The sequence below is a fragment of the Oncorhynchus clarkii genome, chromosome 12, assembly GCF_045791955.1.
Source record: "Oncorhynchus clarkii lewisi isolate Uvic-CL-2024 chromosome 12, UVic_Ocla_1.0, whole genome shotgun sequence".
NCBI lineage: Eukaryota > Metazoa > Chordata > Actinopteri > Salmoniformes > Salmonidae > Oncorhynchus > Oncorhynchus clarkii.
Genome location: NC_092158.1, coordinates 41983780 through 42011480, shown reverse-complemented (window position 1 = coordinate 42011480; position 27701 = coordinate 41983780). Strand labels below are relative to the sequence as shown.

The 27701-nt window shown below is 43.6% G+C and overlaps 1 protein-coding gene across 5 annotated transcripts in view; it reads right to left on the bottom strand.

Annotated features, from left to right (window-relative positions):
* LOC139423208 (cell adhesion molecule 1-like) overlaps positions 1-27701 on the bottom strand; it is a 434909-nt gene that overhangs the window by 60843 nt on the left and 346365 nt on the right. For all 5 annotated transcript variants that reach the window (XM_071174957.1, XM_071174958.1, XM_071174959.1 and 2 more), the window contains 3 exons: positions 23206-23352; positions 11706-11858; positions 9360-9497 (listed from right to left, as the gene is read on the bottom strand). In XM_071174957.1, the coding sequence (XP_071031058.1) occupies positions 9360-9497; positions 11706-11858; positions 23206-23352 (438 nt within the window). The remainder of the gene's footprint in view (positions 1-9359; positions 9498-11705; positions 11859-23205; positions 23353-27701) is intronic.

Genomic DNA, 27701 nt, shown 5'->3' with positions numbered 1-27701 from the left:
TTGCTGTTGAGGGCTTTTGTGAGTCTCTCAATGGCTGCTGTGTTGGATGGGACAGTTTATTTGTGTTGTATTTAGGGATTTTGACCCAAAGTAACCCCTGCCAACAGTACACAGCGAGGTGTGAAGCAGGCCTACACACATACCTTGTTCTGATGAGTAACTGTGGTGCTACACAATACAGACAACACACTATCCACACAATAGGCTAACTGCGCCCAACAACTGCACAAAGAGCGGAGAGGGAGGGAGAGTGGGCAGGGATGTGTACCTTTCCTCATTGTCCCATTTTGTAACAATATTTGGAAGCATGAGTGTATTTTGGTCTTGTCAATAACTGAAATAGATTTAAATTGGATTGAGAGATGGGGAGGTTGACGAGGGAGAGACAGAGGGATAGAGAATGAGTGTGAATGAACAAGGGACAGGAGAGGAAGGGGGGTTGAGAGAGAGATGGGCCCATGAGGGGTGTGTGCTTAGTCTTGTCCTGTCCTCAATGTTCTCCCATGACTGCGTGGCCACCCACGACTCTAACACCATCATCACCGGTGACGATGAGACAGAAACTGGCAGTGTGGTACTAGGACAACAACTTCTCCCTCAACGTCAGTAAGACCAAGGAGCTGATCGTGGACTGCACGAAAGGGGGAGGGGGTGGTGAGCACGCCCCCACCCACATCGACTGGGCTGTAGTGTAGCGGGTAGAGAGCTAAGTTTCTCGGTGTCCAAATCACTAAGGACTTCAAATGGTCCATACACAAGCACACAGTTGTGAAGAAGAATCTTGAAAATATTTGGAATGGGCCTTCAAATCCACAAAAAGTTATACAGATGCACTATTGAGAGCATCTTGACAGGCTGCATCACTGCTTGGTATGGCAACAGCACCGCCTACAGAGGGTGGTGCGGACAGCCCAGTACATCACTGGGGCCGAGCTCCCTGCCATCCAGGACCTCTACACTCAGTGGCAAGTTTATTAGGTACCGCGTCGGACCTTTGCCTCCAGAACAGCCTGAATTCTTTGGGCATGGATTCTACAAAGTAAACCATTGACACCAGGCACGATGGGACCACGGACTCATGCTGCTTAATCCAAATCCTGTCTATGCTATCAGCATGATGCAACAGGAACCGGGATTTGTCGGACCAGGTGATGTTTTTCCACTCCTCAACTGTCCAGCGTTAGTGATCGGGTGCCCTCTAGAGTTGCATATTTTTTTTAGCTGATAGGAGTGTAACAGGCTGTGGTCGTGTGCTACAATAGCCCATCTGTGACAAGGCCCGACGAGTTGTGCATTCCGAGATACCGTTCTTCACAGCACTGTTGAACTGCATCGTTATTTGCCTGTTTGTGGCCGGCCTGTTAGCTTGCACAATTCTTGCAATTCTCCTTCGACTTCTCTCATTAACGAGCTTTTTCAGCCACAGGACTGTTGCTGACTGAACATTTTTTATTTGTGCACCATTCTCTGTAAACCCTGGACACTGTTGTTCATGAAAAGCACAGAAGGCCAGACATTTCTGATACTGGAACAAGCACCCCTGGCACCAATGATCATACCATGCTCAAAATCGCTTAGGTCACTCGTTTTGCCCATTCAAATGATCAACTGAACAGTAACTGAATGCCTCGATGCCTGTCTGCCTGCTTTATATAGCAATCCATGGGTAAGTGAATTACTGTCTGTAGGAGCCAACCATTTTCGTGAATGGAGTGGTGTACCTAATAAACTGGCAACTGAATGTATACTGAACAAAAATATAAACGCAACATGCAAAGTGTTTCATGAGCTGAAATTAAAGATCCCTGAAATATTCCAAATGCACAAAAATCTTATTTCTCCAAAACGTTGTACACAAATTTGTTTACATCCCTGTTAGTGAGCATTTCTCCTTTGCCAAGATAATCCATCCACCTGACTGGTGTGGCATATTAATAACCTCTTGAAGCTAGGGGGCACTATTTTTATTTTTGGAAAAATAACGTTCCCAAAGTAAACTGCTTATTTCTCCGAACCAGATGCTAGAATATGCATATAATTGACAGCTTAGGATTGAAAACACTCTAAAGTTTCCAAAACTGTAAAAATATTATTTGTGAGTATAACAGAACTGATATTGCAGGCGAAATCCTGAGAAAAATCCAATCAGGAAGTGACTCTTATTTTGAAACCCCTGTCTTTCTATGCATCCCTATTGCCCATTGAAAGGGATATCAACCAGATACATTTTTCTGTGGCTTCCCTAAGGTGTCTACAGCCTTTAGACGTAGTTTCAGGCCTTTATTTTGAAGAATGAGCATAAACGTCCACATTGCGTAAGTGGTCTGTTGTTGGCTCTCAGTGTGATTTTTGCGCAAAACAGAGAGGCAGCCATTTTTCCTCCCGGTCCTAGTGAAAAGCCAACTGTCCCGGTTGATATATTATCGAATAGATATTTGAAAAACACCTTGAGGATTGATTATAAAAACATTTGCCATGTTTCTGTCGACATTATGGATATCATTTGGAATTTTTGTCTGCGTTGTCGTGACCACTATTTCCGGTGGATTCCTAAGCATAACGCATCCAACTAACGGATGTATTTGGACATTTACCTGCCACTAGGTGTACATAATGTTTTGCTAGTATATAGATAAACTTACACAAACGCTTGTATTGTTTTCGCTGTAAGCATAATTTCAAAATCTGAGACGACAGGGTGTTTTGCTATATTTCACTTGTGATTTCATGAATATGAATATTTTCGAGTAAGATTATTTGACCGTTGCGCTATGCTATTTAGCGTAGTTGATGACAATTATCCCGGATCCGGGATGGGTGGTTCCAAGTTAAGAATCTGATTACACAGCATGATGATTACAAAGATGCGCCTTGTGCTGGGGACAATAAAAGGCCCCAAACATGTGCAGTTTTGTCACACAATATAATGCCAGTGATGTCTCAAGTTTTGAGGGAACTTGCAATTGGCATGCTTACTGCAGGATTATCCACCAGAGCTGTTGCCAGAGAATTTAAGTCGCATCCAACATCGTTTTAGAGAATTTGGCAGTACGTGCAACCGGCCTCACAACCGCAGACCATTATTAACCACTCCAGCAAAGGACCTCCACATCCTGCTTCCTCAGCTGCGGGATCATCTGAGACCAGCCACCTGAACAACTGATGAAACTGTGGATTTGCACAACCGAAGAATTTCTCCACAAACTGTCAGAAAGTGTCTCAGCAAAGTTAATCTGCGTGCTCGTCATCCTCACCAGGGTCTTGACCTGACAGCAGTTTGGCGTCGTAACCGACTTCAGTGGGCAAATTCTCACCTTCAATGGCCATTTGCACGCTGGAGATGTGTGCTCTTCACGGATGGATCCTGGTTTCAACTGTTCCGGGCAGATGGCAGACAGGGTCATATTGGCGAGCGATTTGCTGTTGTCAAAGTTGTGAACAGCGTGCCCCATGGTGACAGTGGGATTATGGTATGGGCAGGCATAAGCTACAGACAATGAACACAATTGCATTTTATCGATGGCAATTTGCACAGAGATACCGTGATGAGATCCTGAAGCCCATTGTCGTGCCATTCATCCGCCACTGAGCATGTTTGGAATGCTCTGGATCAACATGTATGACAGTGTGTTCCAATTCCTGACAATATCCAGCAACTTCACAAAGCCATGGAAGATGAGCGGGACAACAGTCCAAAGGCCACAATCAACAGCCTGATCAACTCTATGCGAAGGAGATGTGTCGCGCTGCATGAGGCAAATGGTTGTCACACCAGATACTAACTGGTTTTCTGATCCACGGCACATTTTTTTTTAAGGTATCTGTGACCAACAGAGGCATATCTGTATTCCCAGTCATGTGAAACCATAGATTAGGACCTAATAAATTAATTTAAATTTACTGATTTCCTTATATCAACTGTAACTCAGTAAAATCTTAAAGATTGTTGCATGTTAAGTTTATATTTTTGTTCAGTGTATATCAGGCAGTGTGAAAGGTAAACCTGGAACATTGGTAAAGAGTTCTGCCACCTTATCCATAGACTGTTCTATCTGCTTCCGCATGGCTGCAGCAACAAGTCTGACACCAGCAGGCTCCTGACTAGCTTCTACCCCCAAGCCATAAGCCTGCTAAATAGCTAACACTTCTTACCCAACCACATTACCATTGTTTTGGAGGTGTTCAGGACAAGGTTAAGGGCAGAGAAAGCTTGTTGACACTAAGAAAGCTTTGTTGTAGAGCGTTTAACACAAAATCCGGGGAGGGGCCAGCTGAGTATAAGATTGTATCCTCTGCATATAAATGGATGAGAGAGCTTCCTACTGTCTGAGCTATGCTGTTGATGTAAATAGAAAAGAGCGTTGGGCCTCGGATCGAGCCTTGGGGAACTCCTTGGGGACAGGCAGTGGTTGAGACAGCAGATGTTCTGACTTTACACATTGCACTCTTTGAGAAAGGTATTTAACAAACCAGGCCAAAGACCCATCAGAGCCACCAATATTCCTTAGCCGACCCACAAGAATGGAATGGTCTACCGTATAAAAAGCTCTGGCCAAGTCAATTTTACCATGTAAGTTGACTGAGAACACATTCTCATTTACAGCAACAACCTGGGGAATAGTTACAGAGGAGCCTATTGTCAGGTGGAGATGATTAGGTGACCGTGATGGTATGAGGGACAGCTTGGGAATTTAGCCAGGACACCTACTCTTAAAATAAGTGCCAAGGGCTCTTTAGTGAACTTGTTTAATGTACCATCTGAAAGACAGCACCCTACACAGGGAACCATCCCCAATCACTGCCCTGGGAAAGAGTGCCTCCTACTGGCCCTCCAACACCACTTCCAGCAGCATCTGGTCTCCCATCTAGAGACCGACCAGGACCAACCCTGCTTAGCTTCAGAATCAAGCCAGCAGTAAGTGTGTCTTATATCAAACACAGTCAGTTATTTTTCTAAACTGAGAAACCAGCTGAGGTAACTGCCTGACCAATGAGATCAAGTGAACAATTTACTACCAGGGGAAAAGACAGTCAGCAGACACTGGCTCTATCACATCGAGAATGTGCAATGTATATCTTGACCTAAGGAGTTAATTTGATTCCCCCTACATTTTATGTTATAATCACACAGTAGATAATTGCTGGTATGTTGCATATCACTGCACTGCGCTGTCAACATTATACTATAGTAAACCTGTGCTGGGCACTTCCTCAAAAGATGGAGATGCAAATACCTTTTGAATTGGATGATGCAAACTGAATCTTATTTACTTAGATAAGATATCATCTTCCCACGGTGATAGCATCTCCGTTTGATAGCCACAATCTCAGATGTGGCGCTTGAGATTATTCCAACACTATTTTTGAGTGCTAGCATACATATTAACGTTAATGAAAAGCGAATTGCTTTGGTAGTTGAAGAGTGAAGCTCGGGGTTCAACATCAATGCAGATGGAGTCAAGCTACTTTTAATTGCTTAGCTATTCCTTCACATGCAGCGCCATTAACAGTCCCCGTTACTTTACATTCGAAAATCGATCATTGTAATTTAAGCGCCATTTAGGAGTACGGGGGGTGGGGTACGCTAGTGGCCTGCATTTGGGGAGAATGAACTCAGATCCGTCGAAACGCCTCAGACATTTCTTGACTACTTGCCGACTGCAAGTTCAATTATGCTTTTATCAATTTGCCAGTCATTCTGGCAGTGTGGCAGGATAATTGAAATCACCCCGGTGGTTCTCTTTGAAGACTTAAGGCTAATGGCCATGTTCACCCTTGTCCGTCACTTCTCCGTCCACCACCCGCCTCTCTCTCTCTCATCTAGTCTTGTCCAGACAAAAACCTGTGTTGCTGGAGCTCCATTGTTCCTTGACTTTCATTTCACTCGTACGCTTAAGTGCTGGAGATATCCGTGGAAGTCAGGATATAAAAGAGGGGGAAATATTAACCACAGAACAAAACAAGCAGGATAAGAAAGAAGACAAAGAGGGAGAGGGGTGAAATGAGAAGGGAGACAGAGAGAGGGCAAGGGTGAGGGGAGAAAGAGAGCGGGAGAGACCGAGAGAGGGCAAGAGAAGAGCTATAATGGTAGTAGGATAACTGAGGCTTTGCTTCAGAGGCCGACATCTTGGTTTACATTCAGGACAGGTATGTAACCTTTAAATGATATTTAAAACACGCCCGATTATCCCTTAAGGTAATTAGGTTAAATCATGAGGATGTTTAATTAGAAATAAATCTGCAAGGTGCCGAAAGCAATTTGGAGCAGGCGGCGAGTGGCATGGACCGTGGTGACACGTTCTTCCCTCTTGTGTCCTACATCCTGGCTCTATCTCAATTAGTCATTCCATGATTCCTCAATTCCTATCTCCTTGCCTCCTTCTCAACCATATTAGAGGTCTAAGGTCCTTACCCTCAGACCATCTATACATGATTTTGCAAGGAACCCAGGAAAGATGACTTTATAAAGAGCCCTGGTCTCTTCTGACCTCAAGCCTCCTCCTTCTCAACCTCCACATTCTGTCTATGAAGTTATTACAACTCCCACATATCTACCTCAATTACCTCGTACTCCTGCACATTGACTCGGTACTTGTACCCCTTGTATATAGTGGAGTTATCGTTACTCATTGTGTATCTACAGTGCCTTCAGAAAGAATTCACACCCCATGACTTTTTACACGTTTTGTTGTGTTACAGCCTGAATTGTGATTCAATTGAGATTTTGTGTCACTGGCATACACACCATATCCCATGATGTCAAAGTGGAACTATGTCTTGAGTCAATAAGTATTCAACACCTTTGTTATGGCAAGCCTTAATAAGTTCAGGAGTAAAAATATACTTAACAAATCACATAATACGTTGCAATAGTGTTTAACATGATTTTTGAATGAGTACTTCATGTCTGTACCCCACACATACAATTTTCTATAAGGTCCCTCAGCCGAGACGTGAATTTCAAACACAGATTCAACCACAAAGACCTGGGAGGTTTTCCAATGCCTCGCAAAGTAGGGCACCTTTTGGTAGATGTGTAAAAAAAAAACAGACTTTGAAAATCCCTTTGAGCAATGTGAAGTTATATTACACTTTGGATGGCGTATCAATACACTGAGTTACTAAGATACAGGCAGGCTTCCTTCCTAACTTTACCCCCCCCTTTGTTTTTACACTGCTGCAACTCGCTGTTTATTATCGACACATAGTCACTTTACCCCTACCTACATTAACAAATTACCTCAACTAACCTGTACCCCCGCACATTGACATGGTACCGGTAACCCCTGTATATAGCCTCGTCATTGTTATTTTATTGTGTTACTTTTTATTATTTTTTACTTTAGTTTATTTGGTAAATATTTGAACTGCATTGTTGGTTAAGGGATTGTAACTAAGCATTTCACGGTAAGGTGACACCTGTTGCATTCGGCGCATGTGACAAATAAAGTTTGATTTGATTCGTGTCCAAACATTTGACTGGTACTGTATGTAAATTATATATATATATAATTATCAATACATTTGCAAAAACGTCTAAAAACATGTTGTCATTATGGGGTATTGTGTGTAGATGGGTGAGACAAAATAATATATTTAATCCATTTTGAATTTGGGCTGAATAAGTAAATGGGTATGAATACATTCTGTATTATTACTTTAACTTTTTGATTATTTCTCTATTTTCTTTATTTCTGCTGGGAAGAGGCCCGTAAGTAAGCATTTCACTGTTAGTCCACACCTGTTGTTTACGAAGCATGTGACGAATAAAATGTGATTTGAAATCTGATTTGAACAATGTGACATGCCATATTCATCATGTTGATGTGGCAATTAAAAGCAAAAAACATGGCCTCCACTCCACATCGTTCAAGACGAAGCGAGTCTACGTTCAGAGGTGGTTGGCAATAGAAAGCCCTGGAACTGTTGTCTAGCAACATCACAAAACATTTTACACGGTTTGCAGTAAAGTTCAGATGTTGGAACTCTCCGTCATCCTCTGTTTGTTGTCAGGTAACTTCTCTTGTCAACACAGAGAGTGAAGAAAGATATCATCCACACAGCTAGGCCTAGCCAGTGCTATTCAACAAGACTGGAGTAGTTACGCTAATGGTTAACGCATGGAACTGTCCAACTGTCCTGGAGTGCCACAGTGGGTGCAGACTTAGGCACTAAAACACCGGATTCCTCTAAACCTGGTCTATATTGAAGACCATGATTAGTTGATTACGTGAGTCAGGTGTTAGCGCTTGGCAGAAAGTTCAAGGAAAAATCCATTCAAAAATTATCTTAAAAAAATGACAATATTAGTCCACGCATCATCATGATGTGGCAAGTGACACTTTGCTTCTTGAAAGTCAAATATCTTGAAAACTTGACTACTGACATGCAAAACATTTTGGGTCTGTATTAACAGTGGACCAAAATATAGTTTTTGAGTGGAGTTTTCCTTTAAGCCTGCATACACTGCACACAGTCCTGCAGGACCAGAGTCAGCCGACCGTCTCCTGAGTTAAAGTGGTCATTGAGTAGATGAAACCAAGTTGAAAGGCTTTGACTCCTCATTAGGGCTTTGCACCATTAGTGATTGGTATGAGGTTGTGGTTATGACGTGGGTGAAGAGCTTTGGACTATGCTGAGTAGGAACTGGAACAGCAGGGGGTCATTCCATTGGCCCAATCCTGGGCCCCCCTAATCCCAGCTCCCTTTGAAGAGAGGCTTGAAAGCTGCCACTGTGCCAAGAGGCTCGTCGACCACTGAGCCAGCCCATCACTCTAATGGAACTCATTCAGAGCCACGGGAGTGACCCAATTAGGCGGAAGTGTCATTGACGTGGGGCTAATTATAAAGGAATGAGGGAAGGAAGGAAGTAGAAAATAAATCAAGAGAGAGGAAAGTTAGAAAGAGACCGTAGAGGTAGAGGTGCCAAGAGATGGGTTAAAGGAAACGTCTATGGAGATGATGAGGGGAGAGGTTTTGGTGTTGACTTGGTGATGAGCCATCACCCACTGAGTCTCTGTCTGGTTTTATTGACACACTATGTGAAGGTCTTTGAATAAAGATATGGTCATGAATGTATCACTATATCACTGAGTCAATTCATTTGAACCTAATCAATGTAGGGAATGGAAAATGATGCATTTACAACAATAGACAACTTTACAATTCATACTGAGTAATTCACTACAATGGCTTCAACCGTCGCCTTCTTATCCGTCTTCAAAAGAAACATCTAGTTTAAGACTTTGGTCTTTCAGTCGGAGACTCCGCTGAGTTGTAGAAGACCACTAAAGTATTTTGTGAGTGACAGGGTTGACAAAGTGTTTTGGGCATGACAGTGTTAACGGGCAGTAACCTACCTTGGAGCTCTTTGTCTCCCTTCATCCATCTGATGGTGGCGGCGGGCTTGCTGCCCATGGCGGTGCAGGTCATCTCTGTCTCATTGCCCTCGATTACCTGCCCCTCCCGGGACTCGATGATTGGGTTGCCTGGAGGGACTGGCAGGGGGGACAAATAGACACAGTGTTTAAGGAACTTGGGGCATAAATCAGCCTAAAAACCAGGGGGTTTAAACCACCATCTTAGATGTCTCAACCATTTTTGGAAATACTTTGAGATAAATCAGATTGACTACAGTCGTTTTGTTGTAAACAAAACAAAGTCAGAATGCGCGCAGAAAAGAAAGTGTGAAAAAGGACTAAGTTATATTTAGGCGCGCGTATCCAAGTCAGAATCGGCACCTATCAGCTTTTGGCGAAAGGCTCTACACAAAATAAAAGAATAATCACCCACTTTATAATAAAGCCCATACGCTGACAATACGCAGGACACTTTAGATGTTATAGGATGTTTTGTCCCACTTCTCTAAACTAGACTGTTACCATAAACATGTGAGTTGAGACCACTCACCGATTTTGGGTTACTTAATTCCAGCTCTTGCTGGCTACCTACTGCCACTTGAAACAGCTTGATACCATTTGCACTGTTCTACCCCTGCCTTGGCCCAGACACACAGATCCAAGCCAGAGCCAGTCTGCCCATTTTCTCCTTGTGAACACTTTCAGATCACAATCATTCCCCGCATCCCGCTGTCAAACTTCATTGCCAAAACGCCATCATTATGTCTAAGTGCGTGCTCTTGTTTCAAGCACATTTTGTATGTCGCATTGTACAGTATAATACGCACACAATGTAATTTCCCCTCAAAAACCCTGTGAAGATGCACAGTGGAGAATCGGATGGGTGCTGGGTTTTGATTGGCGTGGCTCTTGAAGTGTTTCTGCTTTGACGCCAAATTTTGGCTGTGAGCTGAAGACAATGTTCGTCAACTAGCTTGACAAGGTTTAGATTGAAGCCATTCTGTTGGCTTTGGATTGTTTTGTATGTATGCTTACAAAACATGACATCATGAAAGTGACATATAAAACATATTTTGCTTTCAATGAAATGGCCTCATCCCTAAAAGCGAGACTTTTACTCCTGTTAATTGTTTTTCAAAGATATTATTATTCAATTCATGCGTTGCACATTGGCTTGACACCTTGATGACTGTATTTATTTGTCCTTTATTATCATTATTGAAACCCTGCACTTATCTTCTGTCACAAAAACATGGTGAAGAGAAAGGGTTAAAGTTTGTCTCAGTGCAAAAGTTAGTGAGCGAAGGCAAGATACAGCTGTGGGATCAACCACTCCATCGGTCTTTGACGTGCCAGTGATAGCTGTGTGTGTGTGTGTGTGTGTATGTGTGTGTGTACATGTTTTACTATACTTGTGAGTATCAGAGGTCTTCACAAGAATAGAAAAACAACTACAATTCTGAATAGTGAAGACATTTTGCCAGTTACCACTTGTAAAAAGGCTATTTTAGACTTAGGGATTAGGTTTAAGGTTAGGTTTAGAATTAGGGGTTAGTGGTTAGGTTTAGGGTTAAGGTTAGGGTAAGGGTTAGATTTAGGGAAAATAGTATTTAGAATGGGAATCAATTGTTGGTCTCCAAAAAGTCCTCACAAGTATAGTAAGACATAGCTTTGTGTGTGTGTGTGTGTGTGTATGTGTTTTCAATCATACTCTCATAACTAATGTCAACGTAGATGGTCTAAGACATATTTCCCTTCTAAAAACATTGTGTGTTAGCTTTGGTCATCCCCAAAGCCAACACCCCCTTTGGCCGCCTTTCCTTCCAGTTCTCTGCTGCCAATGACTGGAACAAATTGCAAAAATCACTGAAGCTGGAGACTTATATCTCCCTCTCTAACTTTAAGCATCAGCTGTCAGAGCAACTTACCGATCACTGTACCTGTACACAGCCCATCTGCCAATAGCACATCCAACTACCTCATCCCCATAATGTTTTTTGTTGTTGTCATTGCTCTTTTGCACCCCAGTATCTCTACTTGCACATCATCATCTGCACATCTATCACTCCAGTGTTAATGCTAAATTGTAAATATTTTGCCTCTATGGCCTATTTATTGCCTTACCTCCCTAACCTTACTACACTGTACATATATTTTTCTATTGTGTTATTGACTGTACGTTTGTTTATCCCATGTGTAACTCTGTGTTGTTGTTTTTGTCGCACTGCTTTGCTTTATCTTGGCCAGATCGCAGTTGTAAATGAGAACTTGTTCTCAACTGGCCTACCTGGTTAAATAAAGGTGAAATATAAAAATAAATACAAATAAAAGTGTGTGTAGTCATACTCAGCACAGTGATGTCAGCGTAGGCCTCCTGTGGAGGGTCTGTGTACAACTGGCACACGTATCTCCCCTCGTCAGACAGGGTCACGTTGGACAGAGACACCCGCAGCTCATTGTCCGAGAAGTTCACCAGCTGGAAGCGGGCATCTTTCAGGGCTGAACGGTCAAAGAAAGAGAGATAGGGAGAGAAAGAGGGAGAGAGAGAAAAGGAGCGATAGAAGGGGGGGGGGGGTAGGTCAAAAGAGTGTCATTGTTATGCACTGACTATGAAAATGACTGTCGACCTACTAGCTGAGAGTATCTTTGAGTGGAGTTCCAGGTGTAGTTTTAAGAGTTAAAGTATGAGGTAAAATCTACAGGCACGTGGTCGTCATATGCTCACTCCCACACTACCGACTCTAGTCCATCACATCCAGCAAACCTTGCTTGCCCCCTATGGAGAGAGCTCACATAGAGGGATGCTAACCAAACCAAACAACAAACGCCAGTCTTAACTTTGAGGTCTTCGTATCCAGCTCAGGGTCCCTCACCTAATTAGAACAGCAGTGTGTGCTGAATGACACACACACACACACACACACACACACACACACACACACACACACACACACACACACACACACACACACACACACACACACACACACACACAAGCTCGCAGACTAATGAGCAGTCCATTAGTGGTTTGTTTTGCCTTGGATCACGCGATGGAGAATGCCAACGGAGAATGCCAACGTCTGGTTAAGATGAAACCTTCCCCCCACCAACCCCAACAGATTGACAGCGGCCATTTATTGCTCTCTGTGTCTTCTTCCCCTCCCCAAGCCACGTTTCTTCTCACCCACAGCAGACCAGTTCAAAAGAGCGAAACCAACAACATAAAAAGAGGTAGCGTGAATAAATACATAAATAAATGGAAACAAATAGCAAAATGATCTGGCATCATTACAGTTTGCAGCGGCGGGCACATGAAAGCCAGGGTAGTGATGGCGATGGGGGATGGGGTGAAGCTGATTGTTCTTGGTTCCAGCTGGTTAGCCGTGCTCTTTTGCTTTTATTCCAAAAGCATGGGAAAAAGAGGAAAAGAGCAGGAGGAGAGCAAGAGAGGCTGTCAGTCCAACGTGAGGACTTATACTGAACAAACGCAACATGCAAGAATTTCAAAGATTTTACTGAGTTACAGCTCTTATAAGGACATCAGTCAAAATAAATAAATTCATTAATTCATAATTGATGGCTTTCACATGACTGGGGATACAGATACGCATCCGTTGGTCACAGATACCTTAAAAAAAAGGTAGGGACGTAGTTCAGAAAACCAGTCACTATCTGGTGTGAACACCATTTGCCTCATGCAGCGCAACATCTCTTTTGCATAGAGTTTATCAGGCTTTTGATTGTGGCCTGTGGAATGTTGTACCACTCCTCTTCAATGACTGTGCGAAGTTGGTGAATATTGGCGGGAACTGGAACACACTGCCGTACACGTCGATCCAGAGCATCACAGACATGCTCAATGGGTGACGTGTCTGGTGGGTATGCAGGCCATGGAAGAACTGGGACATTGTCAGCTTCCATGAATTGTGTATAGATTCTTGTGACATGGGGCCTTGCAATATCATGCTGAAACATGAGGTGGTGGTGGCGGATGAATGGCACGACAATGAGCCTCAGGATCTCGTCACTGTATCTCTGTGCATTCAAATTGCCAACGATAAAATGCAATTGTGTTCGTTGTCCATAGCTTATGCCTGCCCATAACATAACCCCACCGCCACCACCTCTGTTCACAACGTCGACATCAGCAAACCGCTAGCCCGCACGACGCCATACACGCTGTCTGCCATCTGCCTGGTATAGATAAACCGGGATTCATCCGTGAAGAGCACACTTCTCCAGCAAGCAAGAGGCCATCGAAGGTGAGCATTTGCCCACTGAAGTCAGTTATGACACCTAACTGCAGTCAGGTTAAGACCCTGGTGAGGACGACGAGCACACATATGAGCTTCCCTGAGAAGGTTTCTGACAGTTTGTTCAGAAATTATTTGGTTGTGCAAACCCACAGTTTCATCAGCTGTCTGGGTGGCTGGTCTCAGAGGATCCTGATAGGTGAAAAATCCGGATGTGGAGGTCCTGGGCCGGCGTGGTTACACGTGGTCTGCAGTTGTGTATGGTTGGATGTACTGCCAAATTATCTACAACGACTTTGGAGGAGGCTTATGGTAGAGAACATTTAGCTCTCTGGCAACAGCTCTGATGGACAGCAAGCGTGCCAATTGCATGCTAAATTGTAGTCTCAACATCAACGGTGAAGAGGCGACTCCAAGAAGCTGGCCTTCTAGGCAGAGTTGCAAAGAAAAAGACATCTCTCATACTGGCCAATAAAAATAAAAGATTAAGATAGGCAAAAGAACACAGACACTGGACAGAGGAACTCTGCTAAGAAGGCCAGCATCCCGGATTCGCCTCTTCACTGTTGATGTTGAGACTGGTGTTTTGAGGGTACTATTTAATGGAGCTGCCAGTTGAGGACCTGTCCAGACGTCTGCTTCTCAAACTAGACACTCAATTGTGCACCGGGGCCTCCCACCCCTCTTTCTTTTCTGGTTAGAGACAGTTTGCGCTCTTCTGTGAAGGGAGTAGTACACAACGTTGTACGAGATCTTCAGTTTCTTGGCAATTTCTAGCCATCATTTCTCAGAAAAGGAATACTGAAGAGTTTCAGAAGAAAGTTATTTATTTCTGGATATTTTAAGCCTGTAATCGAACCCACAAATGCTGATGCTCCAGAGACTGAACTAGTCTAAAGGCCAGTTTTATTGCTTATTTCATCAGCACAACAGTTTTCAGCTGTGCTAACATAATTGCAAAAGGGTTTTCTAATTATCAATTAGCCTTTTAAAATGATAAACTAGGATTAGCTAAAACAACGTGCCACTGGAGTGATGGTTGCTGATAATGGGCCTCTGTACGCCTATGTAGATTTTCCATTTCCAGCTACAATAGTCATTTACAACATTAACAATGTCTACACTGTATTTCTGATCAATTTGATGTTATTTTAATGGACAAAATGTTTTGCTTGTCTTTCAAAAACAAGAACACTTCTGAGTGACCCCAAACTTTTGAAAGGTAGTGTATATCAACAACACAGATGTGGCTTTGGCCAAAAAAACTGAGAGAATTGGAGGTGGTGAGAAACTGAACACTGATACATTTTTGGATGGTACAACAGTGTTAGGGCTTGACAACACAAAAGCTCTGTGTTCAACAGGGAACATAGCCTTTCACTTGTGCAGTGATGTTGTTCCTGGACACAAGCGTCGCCATGTTGTGAGGGTTCAGTGGCCCGCCATGTCCCCATTACGGCACAACAACGACGCCCGCCCGCGACATCCAGCTCACCACGGGGGAGCCCGGGAATGGACACGCAGCTTGTCCCCACTAGCTCCTGCCGCAGCAGTGCTGTCCAATGGGGTGAGTTCAAGGAAAACAAAGGCACTAGAAGTGGAAAGCAATTCCACTAAAGAAAACTAACTGAAAAAGAAAGTATTTCGATGTTGATTCGTTCTTTCATTTCCTTTAGTTTGGCAGAGGGTTTCTCAGATAATGTACTTCTTGGAAGGTACAAACACAGGGGCAGACAGAAGTGGGCAAAAAAAGGCAATGACAACACAGTAAAAACAAGTGTGGAGAGACACTGGTGAGGCAACAAACACTTGATCAAAACAATATGTGGGAATATGATTCATAGTGGCAAGGAACAGGGAGAAAACAGACACAAAGAAGAACAAGGACAAGGAAACAATGGGAAATAGCCCAGTCACACAGCAGGGTTGGAAACTGCAGTACATTTCAGACGGAATAATAGATATGGACGGTAAAGAAAAGGCAAGCAGGACGCTTCGCAAACAAATGAATTCCAGGAATGTCAAAGCATGCCTGGCGAGGTATTTCTTAGGTATTTCTCCCGATCCCCTTCTTCTTTGGGTTCAGAGGTGCTACAACATGGAGGATGACCCCTCTCCCTTTCTTCTCTTTTTCCACCCCTTTCTCCCTCATCATGAGTTCGGCTGAGGAGAGACGGAGCAATTCTGACAATTGTAATTAGAATTGAAGCATGCTTGCCAGGAGGATTTTGGTAACATTAATGAAAACAAAGTCTTTGGATCAAGTGTGGGGTGGGGGGTTGTCGCTGTGGAAGTCTCAAAACACAGCAGTAGACTATTCCTGCTGATTCAAACTTGAATACAGCAGCTATAGGAGTTTCAAAACTAGCACATTTATTTTATGTAACACCCACCCACACAAGGCAGAGACTTGGAGGAACGTTTGTACAGTATACATTTTATTTTAGGGAATGTATATGTTTCATTTCTATGGTGGTCTTGAATTAGATTGTGAAAACCAAAGTCAATGTTCTTCATGCAGCCTCTCTACAACCAAACAAACAGGCTCTCTATGAAAATGAATAAACAGCTTTCTTCAAAATAAAACTGATTCACTGTTCACATTGCAAGAGTATTCAAAAAACATAATTGGTTTTGGAGGGTATTGCATCACTCAATTCGTCTCTTTTGTTATTTACCTCGTATCAGAAGACCCCAAGCCATCTCATGAATAAAGTGATCCTACTTAGGTATGAAATAGTATGAAATAATAAAACAGAGGACTTTCTGTCCAAGATTTCAAATTCATTTGCCTGGGTCAGATCAACGCAGACAATGCCATTTTTATTTTATTTTTTTAAATGCCACTCATTTCCATTCGCGAGGGGTGGACAGTCGCCTAAAGTGGTGTTGAATATACATTGCTTATTTTCGTGTTATCACAAATAGCCAAAGGTCCGTTTGGCACCGTCGAGGAAACGGATGATGGGGCTCAAAAGGCTGCACAAACACACCCAGCCACATCCATTGAGTCCTGGCAATCTCTGCAATGAAATGAAGCTGACTGTAAACACAAAAGGGGGGAAAATAAACTCCAATTCATAGCAGAGCAAAAAAAATATATAAAGATGAGATAAACTCAACTTTGATGGCTGCAATGGGTTATTCCTTTCTTCTTTCTTTCTCTCTTTTCTCCCTCTCTCTCTCATTGTATATCATTTGCGTCGTTTCTCCCTGGTTTCATCGAGGAGGGCTGGCTCCAGCTTCTTGGAGACAAGCTTCTGGGTTCTTCCTAAGTGGCGGCAATCAATTCTGATTAGTGGACCCGGCTACTTTTTGAGAGGAGCCCATTAAAGTTTTATTAAGGAGCGAGAGAGGGCGAAGGTAGGTGGGGGAGGGTAATTTGGCTCCTCTGACAGACCCCCACCACACACATGCACGCACATATGCAGACACAATACACTCGCACACACACACTTCAAGTGTTGTAGAAAAGGGAATCGTGGCGCCCAACCCTCCTCTTCTCCCATGGCCCTTTAGCTGATTCCATGCGGTTTTCTCACCTTTGAACGGCGCCGGAGAGAGAGACACCTTTAAATGATAAAGTGAGGGGCGGAAAGATCAGAGAGGGTGAACTTTTGGCTTGGCTGCTGCCGTCCCCTTAATGGCCGGGTCAGTGTCTTGAAAAACCAGAGGAGATGGAGGTGAGGTCTTCTTTAAGAGATTGGGAGCTGTAGTGGTCAAGGTAAGGTAAAGGTGTCCTTTGGTAATGCAGAGGCTGCTTTCAGACAGGTACCATCCGGGGCCCAGGGGACCCCGCACACACCCTGGCCTTCAAAAGTATGGCTGTTTATCCATTGTACAGGTAGGTATCAAGTGTCTGTCTCTTCACTGTGAATGCCAGTCCAAAAGCGTGTGTGTGTCTCTTAACTCGTTAAGTGTGCCTACAGTATATCATTGTGTGTATGTGTGTGTGTGTGTGTGTGTGTTTGTGTGTGCTCACTTTGTGTGCAGAGGGCTAAGCCTGGGAGGAGGTGAGGCCCCCTCACCACACAGGGCTATGACCGCTCCCTTGAAGTGGGGTCACAGGATGTCAATGTCAAAGCTCTCTCCTCTCTTTCTCTCTCTCCTTTCCCCCCCCCCCCAATATGGATTTTAGTTGGAGGGGCCCAATATGATATTCCAGGGGAGGCTGGTAGCAGAGCCAAGCTATAATTAAACAGTGCAGCTGCAGTGAAATGCCAGAGTGTTCTTGGGAAAAGATCACAAGAGATCAAGGCGCCCCGTCAAAAGATGAGATGCCCTTGACAGCCAGCTGTGGGCTTGGTATTTGGTGCCCCAGCGAAACAGAAAAACACGAGGCGCGATTTATGCATGCGATGGGGATCTTGAGGACATGGCTGAGTGGCTGTGTAGTTGTGTGAGGAAGAAGTTTGTGTTGGTGCAAAGGGAGGGAGGGACACAACGTTGGATGCGTCAGAGATAGATGGGAGACCTTCCGAGGACGTGGCTGCTTCTCTGTGTGTGTGTGTGTGTGTGTGTGTGTGTGTGTGTGTGTGTGTGTGTGTGTGTGTGTGTGTGTGTGTGTGTGTGTGTGAGTGTGTGTACACTCATGCCTGAAGACTAGTAGACAGGACTTGGGAACTTGTTGCAAAAGTGTTATACTGTATGTATAACTATACTGTATGTTTGTGTGTATGTTTGTGTGTGTGGGTGTATATCCAACCTCTTCAAATGAATGTGTGTGCGAGTGGAGAGTACCACACTGAACAAAAAAATAAAACGCAACAAGCAAACATTTCAAATATTTGACTGATTTACAGTTAATATAAGGAAATCAGTCAATTGAAATCAATTCATTAGGCCCTTATCTATGGATTTCAAATGACTGGGGAAACAGATAGGCATCTGTTGGTCAAAGACCACTAAAAAAAAGGTCTCACATGTGAAGAAGCCAGATGTGGAGATCCTGGGCTGGCGTGGTGCACATGGTCTGCGGTTGTGAGGCTGGATGGACGTACTGACAAATTCTCTAAAACAACGTTGGAGGCGGCTTATGGTAGAGAAACACTCAATTATGTGGCAACAGCTCTGGTGGTGCTGTTGCCAGATAATGTGCACAAAATTAGATTGCATATAGAACATATAGAACATTTCTGGGATCTTTTTATTTCAGGTCATGAAACATGGGACCAACACTTTACATGTTCCGTATATATTTTTGTTCAGTATAATAACATCTGTAGCAAATTTGAGGAAAACGCTACTGATGTTATAGTACACGCGCTTCAAAAACTCTGGACCACTGGTACACTCCATTCTGGGTTGGCTACAAGGTCTTTTCCCCGCCCTCCGTTCGTCAAATCTGATCACAACTCTAATCTGCTCCTCCTTTCCTATAGGCAGAAACTCAAACAGGAAGTACTCGTGCTAAAGTCAATTCAACACTGGTCTGACCAATCGGAATCCATGCTTCAAGATTGTTTTGATCACCCGGACCCACCCGGATCAAGATATGTTCCCGGTTGTTCTCTGAGAATAACATTGACGTATACACTGACAAGGTGACTGAGTTCATCAGGAAGTGTATAGGGGATGTTGTTCCCACTGACAATTAAAATCTACCCAAACAAAAAAACGTGGTTAGATCGCAGTATTCGCGCAAAACTGAAAGCCCGAACCACCGCATTTATGACAAGGTGACTGGGAATATGGTCAAATACAAACGGTGCAGTTATGCCCTCCGTAAGGCAATCAAACAGCAAAACATTAGTAAAGAGACAAAGCGGAGTCACAATTCAATGGCTCAGACACGTACAGTTGAAATCGGAGATTTACATACACTTAGGTTGGAGTCATTAAAACTTGTTTTTCAACCACTCCACACATTTCATGTTAACAAACTATAGTTTTGGTTAGGACATCTACTCTGTGCATGACAAGTAATTTTTCCAACAATTGTTTACAGACAGATTATTTTACTTATTTGTATCACAATTCCAGTGGGTCCGAAGTGTACATACACTAAGTTGACTGTGCCTTTAAACAGCTTGGAAAATTCCAGAAAAGTATGTCATGGCTTTAGAGGCTTCTGATAGGCTAATTGACATCATTTGAGTCAATTGGAGGTGTACCTGTGGATGTATCTCAAGGCCGACCTTCAAACTCAGTGCCTCTTTGCTTGACATCATGGGGAAATCAAAAGAAATCAGCCAAGACCTCAGAAAAAAATTGTAGATCTCCACAACTCTGGTTCATCCTTGGGAGCAATTTCCAAACGCCTGAAGGTACCACGTTAATCTGTACAAACAATCGTATGCAAGTAAAAACACCATGGGACCATGCAGATGTCATACCACTCAGGAAGAAGACGCGTTCTGTCTCCTACAGATGAACGTACTTTGGTGCCGAAAAGTGCAAATCAATCCCAGAACAACAGTAAAGGACCTTGTAAAGATGCTGGAGGAAACACGTACAAAAGTATCTATATCCACAGTAAAACAATTCCTATATTGACAGAACCTGAACGGCCGCTCAGCAAGGAATAAGCCACTGCTCCAAATCGCCATAAAAAAAGACAATCTACGGTTTGCAACTGCGCATGGGGGCAAAGATCGTACTTTTTAGAGAAATGTCCTCTGGTCTGAGGAATCAAAAAGATAACTGTTTGGCCATAATGACCATTGTTATGTTTGGAGGAAAAAGGGGGAGGCTTGCAAGCCGAAGAACACCATCCCAACCGTGAAGCACACATCTCAAGACATCAGTCAGGAAGTTAAAGCTTGGTTGCAAATGGGTCTTCCAAATGGACAATGACCCCAAGCATACTTCCAAAGTTGTAGCAAAATGGCTTAAGGACAACAAAGTCAAGGTATTGGAGGGCCATCACAAAGGCCTGACCTCAATCCTATAGAAAATGTGTGGACAGAACTGAAAAAGCATGTGTGAACAAGGAGGTCTACAAACCTGATTCAGTTACACCAGCTCTGTCAGGAGGAATGAGCCAAAATTCCCCCAACTTATTGTGGGAAGCTTGTGGAAGGCTACCCGAAACGTTTGACCCAAGTTAAACAATTTAAAGGCAATGCAACTAAATACTAATTGAGTGTATGTAAACTTCTGATGCACTGGAAATGTGATGAAAGAAATAAAAGCTGAAATAAATCATTCTCTCTACTATTATTCTGGCATTTCACATTCTTAAAATAAAGTGGTGATACTAACTGACCTAAAACAGGGAATTTTTACTAGGATTAAATGTCAGGAATGGTGAAAAACTGAGTTTAAATGTATTTGGATAAGGTGTATGTAAACTTCAACTGTATGTGGCAGGGACTCCAGACAATCAAAGGGAAAACCAGCCACTTCGCGGACACTGACGTCTTGCTCACGGACAAGCAAAACACCTTCTTCACCTGCTTTTGAGGATACCACAGTGCCATCGACGCAGCCTACTCCCGAGGACTGTGGGCTCTCGTTCTCCGTGGCCGTCGTTAGTAAGACATTTAAGCGCGTTAACCCTCACACGGCTGCTGGCCCAGAAGGCATTCCTAGCCGTGTCCTCAAAGCATGCGCAGACCAGCTGGCTGGAGTGTTTACGGACATATTCAATCTCTCCCTATCCCAGTCTGCTGTCCCCACTTGATTCAAGATGTCCACCATTTTCCTGTACCCAAGCAAAGGCAGCTGAACTAAATGACAATCGCCCTGTAGCACTCACTTCTGTCATCATGAAGTGCTTTGAGAGGCTGGTTCAGGATCATATCACCTGCACTTTACCTGACACCCTAGACCAACTCTAATGTGCATAACGCCCCAATATATCCACAGACAATGCAATCGTCATCGTACTGCACACTGCCCTATCCCATCTGGACAAGAGGAATACCTATGTAAGAATGCTGTTCATTGACTACAGCGCCGCCTTCAACGCCATAGTACCCTCCAAGCTCAATCAGTTCGGGGCCCTGGGTCTGAACCCCGCCCTGTGCAACTGGATCCTGGACTTCCTGACGGGCCGCCCTCAGGTGGTGAAGGTAGGAAACAACACCTCCACTATACTGATCCTCCTCCTGTTCACCCATGACTGCGTGGTCACGCACAAACTCCAATGCAATCATCAAGTTTGTAGTAGCAACAGTAGTAGGCCTGATTACCAACAATGACCAGGCAGCCTACAGGGAGGAGGTGTGGGCCCTGGCGGAGTGGTGCCAGGAAAATAACCTCTCCCTCAACGTCAACAAAACAAAGGACCTAATCGTGGACTTCAGGAGACAGAAGAGGGAGCACACCCACATCCACATCGACGGGACCGCAGTGGAGAAGGTCAAAAGCCTCAAGTTCCTTGGCGTACACATCACTGACAATCTGAAGTTGTCCACCCACACAGACAGTGTGGTGAAGATGGCGCAACAGTACCTTTTCAACCTCAGGAGGCTGAAGAAATTTGAGAGCATCTTGTCTGGCTGTATCACCGCCTGGTACAGAAACTTCACCGCCTGCAACTGCATGGCTCTCTAGAGAGTGGTGCGGTCTGCCCAACGCATCACCGGGGGCACACTGCCTGCCCTCCAGGATAGCTACAGCACCCGATGTCACAGGAAGGCCAAAAAGATCATCAAGGATATCCACCCAAGCCACGGCCTGTTCACCCTGCTATCATCCAGAAGGCGAGGTCAGTACAGGTGCATCAAAGCTTGGACCGAGAGACTGAAAAACAGCTTCTATCTCAAGGCCGTCAGACTGCCATCACTAGCTGGCTACCACACTGTTACTCAACCGTTCAACTTAGAGGCTGCTGCCCTATGTGCCGTACATAGACATGGAATCACTAGTCACTTTAATAATGGAACACTGGTCACCTTAATAATGTTCACATACTGTTTTTTTCATTTCATATGTATACACTGTATTCTAGTCAATGTCACACCGACAATGCTCGTCTTAATATTTATATTTCTTAATTCCATTATTTTACTTAGAGATCTGTGTGTATTGTTGTGAATTGCTAGATACTACTGCACTATTGGAGCTAGGAACACAAGCATTTTGCTCCACTCGTATTAACATCTGCTAAATATGTGACAAATACATTTTTTATCTGATTTGATTTTGAAGTGGACCGAAAGATTATTGTAGACTTGATGACAGTATGTGTATGTGTGTCAATGTAGAACTACACTGAGTATACCAAACATTAGGAACACCTTCCTAATTTTGATTTGCACTGCACACTTTTGCCATCTGAACAGATTCGTCTGAGCATGGACTCTTCAAGGTGTCCATGCCCAGACGGGCTAGCATTCCACAGAGAGATGCTGGCCCATGTTGACTCCAATGCTTCCCACAGTTGTGTTAAGTTGGATGGATGTCCTTTGTGTGGACCATTCTTGATACACACAGGAGTGTATTTAAGTGTATTTAACAAGGGACATCAACAAGGGATCATAGCTTTCACCTGGTCAGTCTATGCCATGGAAAGAGCAGGTATTCTTAATGTTTTGTACACTCAGTGTAACAGGCCTATCTATTTCCAAGGTGTGTGTGTGTATGCTTGTCTCTGTGCGTGTGTGTGAGTGAATGTATGCCTGTCTGTGTGTATGTGTGGTACTCACGTCGGACGTCTCTGAAATAGATTGTCTGTCTGTTGGGGTTGAGGAGCTGGATGACCGAGTCGTCGTTGTTCTTCACCCGGCAGCTGATGACGGCCACCTCTCCCTCCACCACCGCCACATTGTCCGTCACCAGGTTCTGACTCTGGACTGCAGGGCACAGACAGAGACAAACACTCATCATTACAACTGGCAGGCCGTGTGCAGTCTAGTTTTTCAAACCAACGAGCCAAGCCAAGCCAAGCCAAGAAAAACCAAGCTGTACTTAACCTGGTTAGACATCCACCATAGTTGCTGGAACTGTGCTAAAAAGGTGTGAAAATTTAATATCTGAGTGAGCACAATTTGGTTTGTATGGAATGAATTCAAGTATTACTACCTTTGATATGATTCCCCTACGTGTTGGAGATCATCACCAACATGTTGTGTATACCCACTTAAATCAAAATAAGCCCTGAAGTGCTCTCTAAAATGCCAAAGCAACCGCAAAATAGAGTGGGGAGAAACCGCAGCAGAGTTAGGTGACAAATGATGTACTTGCTTCTTCAAGTCAGCATGTATTAGGGATTAACACGGGTAACCAGTATTCCGGGACTGTCCAGGGACCACTCTTCACATTTCCCGAAAAAATTAAATGACAAGACCTGGGAAATTACAACATTTTACACCAAGGTCGCACTAATGCAATTCCACAACATGTGCAGCACATTGTTCAAACAGGTTGAGCTTCGCGTATTTACTTCACACTAAGTTGCCATAAATTCAAAGAACACGCATAATTGACACTGACGGACTGCAGATAAGACCCGAATACAGTTTAGAGTTCTCATCATCTCCCATGTGGCGCAACAGTCTAAGGCACTGGAAGCATCACTACAGACGCAGGTTTGGCACAGCTGGCCGCGACCGTGTGTGTGTGTGGGGGGTGGCAGGACAGGACCGAGTTTGAACTATATGATCATTTCAGGCACCATTTTGATTTGGACAGCATCATCACAATGCTTTGAGACAAGCGTGGGGAATCTCCATTTGAATATTTGCTAACAATTTGGCTGGGGAAATAGATAAATTGAGGTGAGTGCTAATGATCATCTTTATTCTAATTTGCTCATGTACAGTGCCTTCGAAAGGATTCAGACCATTTCACTTTTTCAACATTTTGTTACGTTACAGCCTTATTCTAAAATGGATTACATTAAAAAAAAAAGCTCAGCAATCTACACAATCTCCCCATAATGACAAAGCAAAAACAAGTTTTTGCAAAAATACCGTATTCAAACCCTTTGCTATGAGACTCGAAATTGAGCTCAGGTGCCTCCTGTTTCAATTGATGCTCCTTGACATGTTTCTACAACTTGGAGTCCACCTGTGGTAAATTCAAATTGATTGGAAATTATTTGGAAAGGCACACACCTGTCTATATAAAGTTCCACAGTTGACAGTGCATGTCAGAGCAAAAACAAAGTCGTGAGGTCGAACCAAATTGTCCGCAGAGCACCGAGACAGGATTGTGTTGAAGTACAGATCTGTGGAAGGGCACCAACAAATGTCTGCAGCATTGAAAGTCCCAAACAAATGTCTGCAGCATTGAAGGTCCCCAAGAACACTGTGGCTTCCAGCTTTCATAAATGGAAGAAGTTTGGAACAATCAAGACTCTTCCTAATGCTGGCCACCGGGCCAAACTGTGCAATCGGGGGAGAAGGGCATTGGTCAGGGAGGTGAACAAGAACCCGATGGGCAGTCTGACAGAGCTCTAGAGTTCCTCTTTGGAGATGGGAGAACCTTCTAGAAGGACAACCATCTCTACAGCACCCCACCAAGCAGGCCTTTATGGTAGAGTGGCCACTCCTCAGTAAAAAGCACATCACAACCTGCTTGGAATTTGCCAAACTGCACCAAAAGACTTTCAGAAAAGAGATTCTCTGATCTGATGAAACCAAGATTGAACTCTTTGGCCTGAATGCCAAGCGTCACTTCTAGAGGAAACCTGGCACCATCCCTATGGTGAAGCATGGTGGTGGCAGCAGAGCTCTCAGGACCTCAGACTGGGTGACGGGTTCCCCTTCCAACAGGACAACCACCCGAAGCACACAGCCAAGACAATGAAGGTGTGGCTGGGGACAAGTCTCTGAATGTCCTTGAGTGGCCCAGCCAGAGCCCGGACGTGAACCCGATCGAACATCTCTGGAGAGACCTGAAATTAGATGTGCAGCAACTCTCCCCATCCAACCTGACAGAGCTTGAGAGGATCTGCAGAGAAGAATGGGAGAAACTCCCCAAATACAGGTGTGCCAAGCCTGTAGCGTCATACTCAAGAGGACTTAATCGCTTTGCTATAACAAAGTACTGAGTAAAGGGTCTGAATAGTTAAGTAAATGTGATATTTCAGTTTTTTGTTTTGAATAAATTAGCAAACACTGTTAACTGATAAAAAACTGATAAAAAAAATTCTGATCAGAAACATTTAGCATACACTGGATTTAGGCTACAATTTAGCATTATTGATCTATTGACTCACATAGCAGCCTTAAATCAGTCCCACTGAAACCCAACATCCTGACTCACATGAAAATTCCTAATTGTATTCTGTAATCCAAAGGTAGCATTATCAAAGCACGTCTCCGTATGCATGTCAAAATACCACTATAACATTTCCCCCGCTTTTCTGCATTGTTTCATATTGCTTCCCATTGAGAGCTTCGGTATTGGATTTGTGATCAACAAACGGTATGAGGGTAGATATGGATTTAATTATAATTATATTTTTACAGAGTTGGTCCCTGTTAAGACACCTTGCTATTTAAACAATTTCCTCTCTTTATCGCCGTTATTCATGAGCTGATCTGCTATCTGCATAATCATCAACTACATTTTGCCAAATAGGAGATATTGGAAGTTGGAAGTTATTTGGAAGTTATCGAGCAAGCTTAGCAACTTTGGTCATTTTACTTTTGTTTGACTGCCGTTACAAAGTGTTTATGATTCGACAACGCTATGGCCTGCACTCTGTGTGTCCTGAGCACGCTCTGTATCGACATGGCCTACTGCTGAAATGCACTGAATTAATTGAGGAACATGATAACGCTCTGAATTTATCAACGGCCTGTTTCACAATTCACAACAATGTAATTGGCGATGAAAGTTACGCTATCACTACTAAATATCAGTTTCACTTGCTGTGAAATCTTCACATACCGGTGCAACCAAGACGGCAATGTGGCGCAGTGGCAATCTTCTTTTGGGAGAACCCTGAGTGACCATATCTTGGTTTTAAATGGGCACTTCCAATTTTTGCAGTATTTCCTGGATATCTGGGGATAAATATGAATTATTCCTGTATTGAAACTTGGTAGTTTCAGGACTCCCTAGTGTGTGTGTATGTGTTTTATGAGCAAACTGGTAAAGGTTGCTCCTGATGGCTGACCTCGTGTGTGTGTGTGTGTGTGTGTGTGTGTGTGTGTGTGTGTGTGTGTGTGTGTGTGTGTGTGTGTGTGTGTGTGTGTGTGTGTGTGTGTGTGATCCCAGACCGTATCACAAGCCAATAGAAGACTTCATAAATCAACCGTGGACATGCACCTCAAAATCTCCCCGTAAATCTACTTCGAAACCAAAAACACGCACATGTACACACTTTAAATGGATTTGAGCTACTTCATTAAAGTCAAGAGAGCGAGAGAGAGTGTCTTTGATTTTCATCATCTCCAAGATTCATCTCTTGCCTCCTGGATGCGTATCTCAAATATATAAAATAAAAAAATAAAAAAAAACATTCAATATTTATTGTTCCCTCCCCTGGGAGCTAATAAGGGGAACCTGAATGGACCTGCAACACATCAAATGCTAATTTGCATGTCTTGTTGTCAGGGGAAGAAAGCAATCGCCAGGATAGACAAACAGGATTTAAATCTGCCTGTCAACACCCCAAACAGCCCTGAAAATGAACCTCCCAGAAAAAGGCACACTCCCCACTTGTAAGAAGCGAATTCAGCCTACTTTTCAATAAGGACCGCCATTATTGGATATATGCTAATATGCTATGGTAACATGCTAGGGTAATATGATATGCTAATATCCTACACTAACACTGTTTCTTCAGGATAAAGGTTATCCTGCAGAAGGTTAAGCATGGAAGGTAACTAGTGCAGCGGATGTCGCCGTGGCAATGCTGCTAAATTTAGTCTCCTACTACAGTGAGCTAGTGGGAGGTGTTCATTCGGATATTTGTTCTTCCTCTGGTGAACAAACACTTGAACACGAGTCGTGAGGGGAATAATTACAAGGGAACATGCTCATTAATGACAACATCAAACGTACACAGACGTCACCCAGAAAATATCAACGTTATCGAGTCACTACCAACAGCTACAGTAGCCTAATCTGGATTGCAAATGAACTTTTAAATCATATGCGTAAATCTAATAAATCACTGTGTTTATTTCATGAAAATAAATCCAAATATACACAAGTATGTGGAAACCACTTCAAATTCGTGGATTCA